This window comes from Polypterus senegalus, chromosome 5 (assembly GCF_016835505.1).
Source record: "Polypterus senegalus isolate Bchr_013 chromosome 5, ASM1683550v1, whole genome shotgun sequence".
In the NCBI taxonomy this organism is placed as follows: Eukaryota; Metazoa; Chordata; class Cladistia; order Polypteriformes; family Polypteridae; genus Polypterus; species Polypterus senegalus.
Window position 1 is genome coordinate 167,946,225 of NC_053158.1, and position 12,402 is coordinate 167,958,626.

General features: G+C 39.0%; 1 protein-coding gene across 2 annotated transcripts in view; it reads left to right on the plus strand.

The window, feature by feature from the left end:
- ptprn2 (protein tyrosine phosphatase receptor type N2) overlaps positions 1-12,402 on the plus strand; it is a 1,088,657-nt gene that overhangs the window by 285,414 nt on the left and 790,841 nt on the right. For both annotated transcript variants that reach the window (XM_039753609.1, XM_039753610.1), the window contains exon 3: positions 7,283-7,396. In XM_039753609.1, coding sequence (XP_039609543.1) covers positions 7,283-7,396 — 114 coding nt within the window. The remainder of the gene's footprint in view (positions 1-7,282; positions 7,397-12,402) is intronic.

Here is a 12,402-nt window from a genome sequence, read left to right on the forward strand (position 1 = left end):
ATTTATTGATAAACACAAGGATTTTAGAAATATGATATCTGAGCCGCAAACTCCAGACATGAAGACATGAACCAATTCCAGCTGGGACACTGGTCCCAGTGTTTTGTACTTTACAATATACAGACATATATTAAGGACGGAGTGTTGGCTCTGAGGCTAAGGATCTGCACTGCGCTGGTATGCCGAAGGTTGCCGGTTCGAATCCCCATCACTGCCAAAAGAGATCCTACTTTGCTGGGCCCTTGAGCAAGGCCCTTAACCTTCAATTGCTCCAGGAGTGCTGTACTATTGCTGACCCTACGCTCTGACCCCAAGGGGTATACGAAAACTAACAAATTCCTAATATGAGAAATTGTATAAGGCAAAATAAAGAACAAAAAAAAAAATATATATATATATATATAGACATATACTGTATATAGACCTATAGGTCTGGACACAACAAGACACGATAGACACACGTTACACAGAAGAGACTGGCTGTTTACTGTCTATTTAGAGTCCGAGATAAACATTTCTATAATACTGTGTGGAGTTATTTCTGTTGGTGCTCCTGATTCAAGTGGAGGATTTTTCTTTTGGTGTAGTGCACTCTTTTACTTTGTGACATGGTGCTCTGTTCTTGGTGTTCTGTGCTTTCCTCAGCTAGGCCCTTTGCTGTGTCATCTGCTTCATAGGGCAAACCGTTACTCTTTCGGGCACAAGCATTTAGATGCCGAGGTTACTTACTTCAAATAATTTCTGCTTCTCGTTTTTGTCAGACTGGGCTCAGTTACTGGCATAGTGACCTGCCAGAGTGGATGTCAGCTTTCAGGTCCACAAAGAGAAGAGAATGCCAGCTTTCATCTCCAAAAGAGAGAACAGCTCATTAATGTTTGGTTTCAGAGAGGAGTGGGTTTCACATCAGAGAGAGTGGGTTTCATTTCAGAGAGAGTGGCCAGAGAGTCCCCTGTGTGAGGAGTGCAGTTAGTTTATGAAGGATTGCATAACCTCTCATGTTTGGAATAAAGTCACTTCCAGTTACAAAATCAGTGCTTTCTCATAGATATCTTATTTTATACATTATAGTGGTCATTCATTGAATTACAGCTGTTTGTTTGGACTTGAGTGACCTTTTGGTGCCTTTTGGTCAGAAAAAGCCTCTGCAAAGATGTTGGTTCAACTCTGATTTACACCTTTGGTATTATATGAAGTACATACTGAGATTGGTACAAACTGGAGTTCATTCGCTTACTTTGAAATGCAAGTTTGAGGAAGGTGTAGCTGGATTTCTTCATCCATGTTAAATCTGCTGTGTTTAACGGACATGGTGTTCCACCAAAAAGTCTTGCAGAACTGGCAATACCCACTTTGCAGTCGATGACAAATCAAGTGTGTCTGTGGAAACCTATGTACAAATATAACATTGGCAAAAAAATTGCCAGGCTTTTTAAAAAAAGTTACATTGTAATTGCCTTGTTATAGCCTTTATGGCCTGTTTTTTTCGTTTTATTTGTTCCAGGAATCTTTCCGGAATAGTTTGACCAATGTCCAACAATAACTGCTGTAGACAACTGTTTATTTTAACTGGGATTTTTGTAGTTTGCTCCTTTCAGTCAGGACCAGGCCTATTAAAGTGCAAAATATTTGCAGTATTTTGAGTTGCATTATTTAAATATATGCACATGCACTCACATATTTAAAGAAGTTAATAAGTGAAGACAACTTGAAACTTGTTTTTTTTACCAGAGCACATGCTGGATGATGAAGAGAAATAAATAAACCCACATGCACAAACCCATTAACTTCCAATTTTTTTTTCCGAATATTTTTGCTTCATTGTTATAGATTAACATCTGCTTAATAAGGAAAACATATATTTTGAATCTCAACATTTGTACTTTTTCCAAAATTTCAAAATTCTGGCCCATCCCCAAATCGGGATCATGACACATACTACCTAGTTTTGGTGCCATACTGGAAAACACTCAACATGTAGTCCAACATTACATTTGCAGCACTGTTTTCTTGCGTTAGTCTTACACACTGCACACTACCTTTGTTTGCCCATTTCTGTGCGTTCAATGTAGTGACCAGTTCCAGAGGTTCTGATATCAACAGGAACATGACTCTTGGCTGGTTTGGAGAAGGATTTCCTCCCAGCCTTTTTTGGGTCAGATATTTTCGCAAAAAGCAAGATATGCCCTGGCAACAGATCTTCTGAAATCCAAGAGAGGAATTGCACCATTTGCAGGACAATATAGTGCATGGGAATTCACCAATGCTACATCAATGACATTGGTCATGAAAGGGAAATACCACTTCTCCCCCCTGACTTTGATTCTGTATTTTTGGATGTTCCAATCCATCTTATCAACCCCACCCATGTGTCTGTTATATTCTGAGATCAATTTGGGTTGGAGGACTTGTATCTCTCTCTTGTTTTTCCTGCTCCATCGCTTCACCTGTGACTTAGGATCAATGGGTTCATGGTTGATTAGTAGCTTTACACAGCTGTTGTCATTCCAAATCACACCAAAAATTTCATTCTCAGAATCAAATCTGTAGTCGCATGTACCTCTTTCTTTTTTCTTCATTTCCTTGTCAGGCGCAATAGGGCACTTGTTCATTCAGTTGAATCAAGCAGTCCCTGTTGCCCTGACATCAATATCTTTCAAATATTTCATCAAGGAGAATCCGTTAAAGAAATAGTCAAAATTAATTTTGTGAGCATATGGTGTCTCTAAAATCGAAATGCCCCGTCTGGACACGCCTGCATCATCATCACTGCCTGTAGCCTTGCCTTCGTACACCTGCATCTGGTAACAATAGCCTGTTTGTGAGCAGCAAATCGCCTATTGTTTGAATTCAAATCTTACAGGCTTACCATGCATAAACTGCTTGAGGTAATGGTGTCCGAAATATCTGACCATTTGTTCATCAATGCTCAAACTTTCAGAGAAGACACCAAATTGCTGAAAGTTTTCGCTTAGTTTGTCAATCAATGGGCGAATCTTGAAGAGCTTGTCCCTTTCATTTTCTGGGATCCCTTCCAGGTCAGAATTGTCAGTAATATGGAGGTAGTGTTTTATTTCCAGATATCTGTTTCAACTCATACATTTTCTCTCACTTTGAACATCCATATCTTCCTCTTCACACCAGTGTTCTTGAGGAAGAGAGTGGTACCCAGTGAAGAGAAGAATGCCAATAAACTTTCTAATACAATCATTTGAAAGGGAAAATTGACGGACTTTTTTTGTGTAGCGTATGTTACAGTTTGCTGGACAATATCTGTGATAACTGCGTCATCAAATAGCTTCTCAAAACACTGCACAGGGCTTTTCCCCCTGAGTAAGTTGATGAGATCACACCTTTTTTTTCACAACATCACAGTTTGGGTAGCTTTTAGAATACATTGGTTGTCTCATCTTCCACTTTGGATTCAAAGGTACCACTCTCCTTTTGGCAGGTGGTAGGCCTGTATCATTTGTAGCGGTGCTTGTTGATGGTGACGTGATGGCCACTGTAACATGATCATCCTCCCTTGCTGCACAATGAATTTCAACAGGTCCAGGAACATCTGCCGGTTCATCATCATCAATAATGTTGTCATCAATATCTTCTTTTTCTGACACTTCACCAACTTGTTCTGGAGGAAGTTCCACAATATCTATAGGGCCATTGTCATCATCATCTTCATCAGAACTTAGAAATGCATAGTCTTTTATAATATCATCAATTTCTTTCAAAGAAAGAACCCTGTGCTGCGCCATTTCCTGTAAAACACAAGTACAAAATATTTAGTGAAATTCCAGTCAGTATCAGATGTGAGCCCCAAATGGGGATCAAAATATTTGGTTGTATTGTGCCCATCAAAACTATATAATGTAAAGTGAACTCTTGTTTATCACGGTTAATCCGTTCCAGACTGTACCGTGATAAATGAATTTTCGCGAAGTAGGATTCTTTATTTATAAATCGAATATTTTTGCAGTTACAGTATAGAAAACCTGTTTACGACCTTTTTTTTAAAATTATTAGAGCTCTTTAGACATGAAATAACACACTTTAGTCACCATTACACTCGTATTACCCAATATATTAGACAAAATAAGACATATTAGACGTTACAAATATATTATTACTAGGCTCACCCGCCTTTTCAGGCGACGGACTTTTATCCTCAATTTGTGTGCGCTCCTTGTGTACATCAGGCATGTAAGTGTAGGGAATGAGAACATTAAAGTGCCCATTCATAACATCTCCCGAAAACCTAAGTTTTTTTATCCCCTCGACTGCCTGTCCAAAGTCGTACAATGTCAGCCTGACTCTGTACAGCTAAAGACGGAGTTTCATGCACTAAATAAGCTATAGATGAGAATAAGCAAGCACCATCTCCCCTGATATTTACAACGCGGTGAGGCATTTGTACTCCATCAACATTAATTATTTCCAGAGACATAATTTTGTCTATTTTTCCAGCGCATCGCGCACAAAGCAAGGGGATGATGGGAGCAGCAGAACTCTGCTCACATCGCGCGCTTCGTACCGCAAGCCACAAGTAGTGTCTGTGATAAGCGGAATAGCGTTACGCTCTGCACTCACGGGACGGAAGGACAATCCCGAGCACTTTTACATAGTAGATTATTGTACTGTACATTTAATTACACACACACAGTTCTTACACACAACCACTAACCTTTGAAGGAACAACCTCAGTAGGAGAGTCTTCAGGTGGTGCAGTATATTCAGCAGGTACATCGTTGTCTTCTTCCGCTGAAGGAGTACTAAGAGTAGGCAGTGGGTATCTGGGTGCGTGGCTGAAGAACATCTTGATAGGCAGTTGCTGGCGCTGTCTTTTCATATGCGTGAGGAGGCTTTTGTAGGGTATTGCCATCTTTGATCATATCCAAGAGTTTCACCTTCTCCTGGATAGCAAGCATCTTCCTCCAGCACTTAGTTTTATTGTCAGAAGGCTTAGAAAAAGCAGCACGTTTAGGAGCCATCGTGGGGCTTAGATAAAAGTTCTCAGAAAGCGCATGCGTGACGTAAGCGTGTATGAGAAAAAATCGCGATAGAGTGAAGCCGCGAAAGTCGAAGCGTGATATAGCGAGGGATCACTGTATTGAAAAGTGTGATTACAGTACTAAATACTTACCAATCATCACAACAAACCATCAAGAATGAAAAGGAGCCTCTTGGATAAACACTTATTCTGCTGTAAAAACTGGCGTTCTACTCATGCGACGAAAATAGCTGCCCCGACCGGAAGAATGATCTCGCGTGGGAAGCCAACCACGTGCACAAGCTAAATTTAGCATCTGCAGCACAGACACAAACCTGATTAGTCATGCACACATCGTTGTTTCCTAAATAAATAGCAGGTGGTGTCACTAGATAGTTTAAAGTACATGATCCCCAAATGGGGATCGTGGCAGTCAATCTATCAGTCTGTGCAGCTTGTTTATTTATGACCCAGTGTGTTTAGCTTCAAATTAAATATCATTAAATTAAATTTTCTATTAATTTCATTCTACATTTGTTTGTGTACATAATAAATATGTTAATATACTTGACTATATATTACTGTACAGTACAATAGATTTTAATGCATTGTAAAATCTTCCATTGAGTGATTTATTGTAGTATCACTGAAGTGGAATTTACATGGAAGTACTGGATGGACCATTCCATACAGAGTTTTACTTCTGCTACTAGTGGGGTAGATTTGTGGTCATCCTTCATGAAACAGTGTTCATGTTGGTCATAAGTTTAGACTGTAGTAAATTGTAATTTTTTTTTTCTCAATAACTTGGTCATAACATCATTTTTAATAGGAGACTGATTTATGAAGTTAATGCAGGTGTTCTTTCATACCGTGATGATTCTGAGCAGCAGCCTAAACTAAGCACCTATCCATGTAGTACATTTATTATAATGTATGGCAGACACATCTGTGGCAGCTTATAAAACCACCACAACAAAAGATGCCCAAAGAAAGGTTTTTCCATCGTCTTAGTTTCCACACACCTCTGCAACAAACTGGCCTCCGGTCACCCAGCAAGTGATATTGAAGCATTGAATGTTGCACCATTAGACTCACAAGTATTATTTTTATACTCCAGCAGTTATTACTAGCCAATGTAAAACTAGTAATGTGACATTTATGTTCTAACAGAGTATTTGAAGCTCCAAGTTAAAACGTTTCACCTACCCACTTTAGTGCGTTCCTGTGAATTTCTAGTCAGACTATTTGAACAAGTATGAGATCACTGTTGATTTGTTGCTTGGTGTGTGAAATAAGAAGTTAAAGATAAACTGCATATTTTTTTTATGAATAACAATCAAACTAAACGTTTTAAATGCCCATCACTTTGCCCCAAAGAAATTCAACCATACAAATGTCACTTTAAGCTTACCAGGATATATTTTTTTTTTGTTTTATTCAATTGACTAATGTGAAAGGTCAATGTTACTTCAGAACTCATAGAATTTGGGTGGCTTTTCTCCAGTTTGGACAATTTTCTCCAAATTGTCTAACCAGTAGCTCAGAGTTTTTAGAGTGTTCACATGAAGTTTCTGACTTGAAATTCATATTTACTGTCTGTCAGATAGCAGCGTAATGCTTCTTTAACTCAGTTTCTTGCATTGTTTGGATTTTTTTTTGGGCTACTGTGTTTTTTCTTAATACTTAGATTTTTAATTTCATATTTATTGCTATTATTGGTTACCTTTTATTTGTTTAATGACCTGTACTTGCTAGATTGTGTCACTGTACCATACTGTATTTGTTATACTGTAGATTCAATATTTTTGTTCTGGTAGACTATCAAAAAGTTAATTTATTTCATATTTGAAACATAATGATGATAAATGAAAATTGCCTGAGTTTATGAAAATCAGAACTGCAGTTATAATTTGATGTGTGATTTAAAAGTTTCAGTAGAATATTTTTGGTACATTAAAGGTGTTAACATGAAATTCATAATACCTTCTAAACAGATTTAAGTAAATTAGTTTGACAAATAAACATATTTTCAAAGATTATTAGTTTAGGAAATATTAGTAACTAGTTACTTCAGTTCAGGGTTGCGTAGGGCTGAAGCCTGTACGGGAAGCATGGGGTGCAAGACAGGGACAGACCATTAAGAGACAACTAAGGTACCAGCCATTGCCAAGTTTAAGTTTTTTCTATATTGAATGCTTTAAGCATATTTTTCTTTTTTCAAGAATTACTAACCAGGTGTTTTAAGATACTATAAATTCTTGGTTCTAACAAAATTATTTTGTTTTTTCATTCTAGATGGAGTTTTTGGGAAGTGTCAGCGGGTACCGGTGATAGACGTATATAGATACGAAGTTTCACCACCTGTTGTTCAGCACTTCAGGAAACTTTTACAGAAGCTTTCTCATCGTGGTAAGTTCTTAAGTCTGACCTCTGTCAGGTAGACGGCATAGTTGACTAGTTTAACAGAAGAAGATGTTTAATCTCACAAGGCACCCTGGATATCACTAAGAGGAGTTGCAGTGCAGGGCTTGATGGCAATTCTGTTCTGTACCGGGAACTGAGAAGGATGAACTGAGAAGGATGGCTGTGAGGGCTGCAAGGGCAGATAAGGAGACATTTGTTAGAGGAATCTGTGAGCAAGTGACACATTATCTGTGGTCTAGTGGCCCATTTTCTGCTTAGATAGATAGATAGATAGATAGATAGATAGATAGATAGATAGATAGATAGATAGATAGATAGATAGATAGATAGATAGATAGATAGATAGATAGATAGATAGATAGATAGATAGATAGATAGATAGATAGATAGATAGATAGATAGATAGATAGATAGATACAGAGAAAATCGAAGCATTACGCACATCCAAATCCTTGGTTCCTTGTAGAGTTGCAGTCACAGTGGCTGATGGAACGGACCTTGCAGATGACGCTGCAATTGTAACCCATTAAGCTGGCTACTTTGAGCAGCTGTTTAAAGTTGATCCTTCGGCCAGGACATCGGACATCTCTGAGTGCATTCTTCTTGAGGCTGATTCTCCAATTAGCTGTGAACCACCCAATCTGACTCAGAATGCACAGGCGGTGAACCAGCTGAGCGTAGGGAAGGCGGCAGGGATCTGTAGTATCTGGGGTGAACTTCTCCAGGCTGGTGGCAAGGCTGTAATTCCTGGCATTGCAAGCAATCTTTGCTTCCATTTGTGAGATGGGCATCATCCCAACTAGCTGGAAAACAAGACTTGTCATCCCTATCTAGAAAGGGAAGGTTGATTTCCTGGATTGCGGCAACTACAGGAGGATAAAGCTGTTCTTAATGCCGGGTAAGGGCCTTGCTAGGGTCATCCTCAGTAGGATCTGTGATCACTTGCTCACCTACCAGCGACTGGAGCAGTCTAGTTTTATACCTAAAAATTCTACCATCGGCCACATCTTGGCACTGAGATTCTCAAGGAGCGTAAGCGTGAATATTGGCAGAGTTTTTTTGCAGCCTTTGTCAATTTTTGTAAAGCATTTAACTCAGTTGATCGAGCTGCACTGTGGGACATCCTGAGAGTTTGTGGGATCCCCCTGAAGATGCTGGATATCATGGCCAGCCAGTTCACTGGAACTACATGAGTATTGTGCAGTGTAGAGGCAGAACCTCTGCATTTTTCCCAGTTGATTCAGGAGTTTATCAGTATTCTTGCTTCTACTCTGTTCAATGCTTGCATTGATTGGGAGTTGGGCAGGGTTGTGGGCTCCAGAAGCTTTGGAGCATCTGTTGGTGAAGACAGATTCACTCATCTTGACTTTGCCAACAATGCTGCGATTTTCATGGAGTCAATGGGGGCTCTGATCGGAGCTTTCAAGAGACTGAGTGAGAAATCTGAATGTCTTGGCTTGTGAGTGTCCTGGATAAAAACCAAGATCCAGGCCTTTAATGACCTCTTGAGCACAGTCATCAGCAGTGTGTCTGTCTGAGGAGAGAATGTCAACCTCATTGAGAGGTTTACTTACCTCAGCAGTGACATTCATATTATAGGTGACTCTTCCTATGAAGTCAGTAGACAGATTGGGAGAGCATGTAGGTTAATGAAGTCATTATAAAGGGATGCGTGGGGCACCCAATATCTTTGCAAAAAGATGAAGGTCCAAGTCTTTTGAGTCCTGGGGCCTCATGTATAACGCCGTGCGTAGAACTTGCACTATAACATGGCGTAAGCACAAAAGCCGAAATGTGTTTACGCACAGAAAAATCCAGATGCAGGAATATGTGCATACTCCAACTTCCACGTTCTTCCGCTACATAAATCCCGATCAGCGTGAAAACTAACGCTTGTGCACGCGCATTATGTAACGCCCCAAATCCTCCCAGAATTACGCCTATTTGAATATGCAAATCAATATAAATCGCCCTTAAGCGCAGCCTTCTGTGAAAAGACAATGGGAAAAGCACGGGGAAAATATAAGAATTTCAGCGAATACCAAGTGGAGGCAAAGGAAAAACATACTATTTGTTCAAATAAACCGTGGTATAATCAACAAAATGAAGTTGATCGAGTGACATAGCGTGTTGGAGAAACTTGAAAGCTCACATTCACAAAATCGCACAGTGCCGGAAATAAAAAAGAAGTCACATATCAAAGTTGCCGTGAAAAGAAGAGTTGTAAGCCCACTGTCTGAGTGTCATATGAAAGTTTATTAGGGTACAGAGAAAAAAGGCACACGGTGGGGAAAAAGCACGAAATGTCAACTTCAATCTCGACATTTCCACTTTAATCACGTAGTTTATTTTGTCATTTAGTAGAACATTATAAACTTCATCTTAAAATCGTTTAATTAACCAGTTTCTCAAATCACATCGCAATTAAAGTAGCATGTTAAATGCTTTGTTTTGTATTTGATCTTCTACTCGTATGTGCTCTATGTGTGTGAATCACTACTTGCTTCTTAAACTGGCTCCCTTCCTCCAACTGGACACAGAGTCCATTACATTCGTGATATTACAGCTCTCTGAATAACTAAAATACTGAGATGTATACGTGATGTCATTTTCATGATAATAGGGGTTAAAGCACGTTATTAAACATGTGTTTCACTTCGATGAAATAATTTATTGCAGCAGTACTCAGGGGCGGCTCTAGGCTTGTGGTGGCACTGGGCAGAGGAAGAATCGGTGGCTCCTTCGCCCAATGTCTGTAAGGTAGCTTATCACGGTGGATGGCCACGTCCGTTGCGGACACTGCATAGCAGCCTCGTGCTCATGACACAAGCATTTATCTTTTGTCGAAATTTGTCACTGCATTTTTAGCTGTGTTGTTATTTTCTCTTTCTGTTTTATATTCAATATATATTGTCGTAGCCGTCACTGCAGTCAGTGCTTTTCTTTCCCCAAGTAACCGATCGCCACACAATCAGCTCTGTAATAGACGTTAAGCCATCTGTAAACTTAGCGCCGATTCTTCAAAACGTTTAAAGAACATTGAAATATCTTCGTAGTACATGTTTAATTATTCTATCCTTCACGACACTCCCAGTGAAGAATATAGATTATTTAAATGAAGTTAAAGTTTTATGTGTATAATTTAACAAACATATTTTGCTGCATTTCACCTTAAAAATGATATCGTCATCATATGTAAATAAGCGCTTTATAAAGTGGCTCAGGTTGTGAGATATTATAACTGTAGTGCAAGTTTACAGTGGGGTGATTGTACTTATAAGTACAAACCGTTCTACAAGGAGCACTTGATTGAGTGCATTTAAAGTTCTTAGGATTAAACTGTTTCTGAACCGCGAGGTCTGTACAGGAAAGGCTTTAAAACGTTTTGCAGTGGCTGAGACAGCGTGTCCTTAAAGCTGTATATCGATAATTTTCTTTCCGATCAGCTGCTGCTGTGATTCACGCTCAGATACAGTGATATAAATACTCTGAGTCGTGCAGTGAGAGTAATATGGAAAAAGATGATCTGCTGTGGCAACTCCTAATGGGAGGAGCTGAAAGAAGATGAAGAAGAAGAAGAAGAAGGAGAAGTGAGAGTAACAACGCTAAAGCAGTTATGGTATTTGGAATACTATGGCTGTTCCCTGGACCATTATATTGTTACGAGTTAATTACAATCAGATGCATTACACTAATAAACAATATGAGGTTAGTTTCTGTGTATTTATAAAGCCGCGTCATGAAAATAATGAGTAATCACACAAGAACAGTACCATTGCTTTGACGCTGGGTGCCGCCAGTCTGCAAAACCGAGTGGAGAACTTGCGTACGACAAGACATGAGGTACCGTGGAAAAGTGCGTGGCTTTACGCCAAGTGTAGGTTTTATACATCGCGATTTGAACGTGGAAAAGTTCTTACGCAACATTTCTGTGCGTACGCACCGTTTATACATGAGGCCCCTGGTGCTTCCTGTTTTACTATATGGTTGTGAGACATGGACACTATCCAGTGATCTGAGACGAAGACTCAACTCCTTTGGTACTGTGCCTCTTCAGAGAATCCGTGGGTACTGCTGTTTTGACTTTGTGCTGAACGAGCAGTTGCTGACAGAGTCCTAAATGAGGCACATTACCTTCATACTACAGCCATGTGGCGTGATTCTCCAAGGGTGATCGGGCTCATTGTGTAGTGGGTGCGGCAACATGTTGTACCAGTGCATGCTCCCAGACCTGACCTGCAGGTGAGGTGACAGCCCATTATCGGCAGGGCAAAACATTATATGAATTTTCATATAAATTTAATTTTAGGATTAAATATTGACAATGATTTTGAGGTAAAACTATTTTTTATACTTTGAAAGATTGTGTGTTTTAAAGTGTTTTTTTAACCTTCATGTTCTAATTTTAAATGCATTTTTCTTTGCATCCATCATATAACATCTGTTGTGAACACATTTGAAGATAATTTTTGGCATTTTGGTACCATCAATTGTTCATTAGTAACAATGTTTCTTATGTTTTTTAATTTTTTATCATTTTTTATGTTTACATCATTACAGCATTATTATGATTTCCAAAATGGTCATAGTTGTTGCAATTTTCTTACTGTTGTTATGGACAGCAGACTTCATTGCCAGTCATATAATTTCACATCAATATAGCATGTGACATCATCACACAAATATTACTGAAGATGGCAGCTCGCTGCAGTCAACATCTAAGCCTTTGGGTTAACTTGAAAAACAAACAAAACTTACTCTTCAGTTATTATTTAGTTGTGGGAAATTGCATCTAGTTAAGGTTAAGTAATCTTGCAATGTTTATGCGACTGAGAACTGTAGTTTTTCATTTTGGTTTAGTTGTTGTCATTTTGATAGACTGCATTGTTTTTAACCATTGACCAGTTTGACAGAGCTTCTCTATTCTTCATTATTATTTCTATCTCCTGGTGTTTTGCTTTAGTTGATAATTTGTTCTTGGACATGCTTAT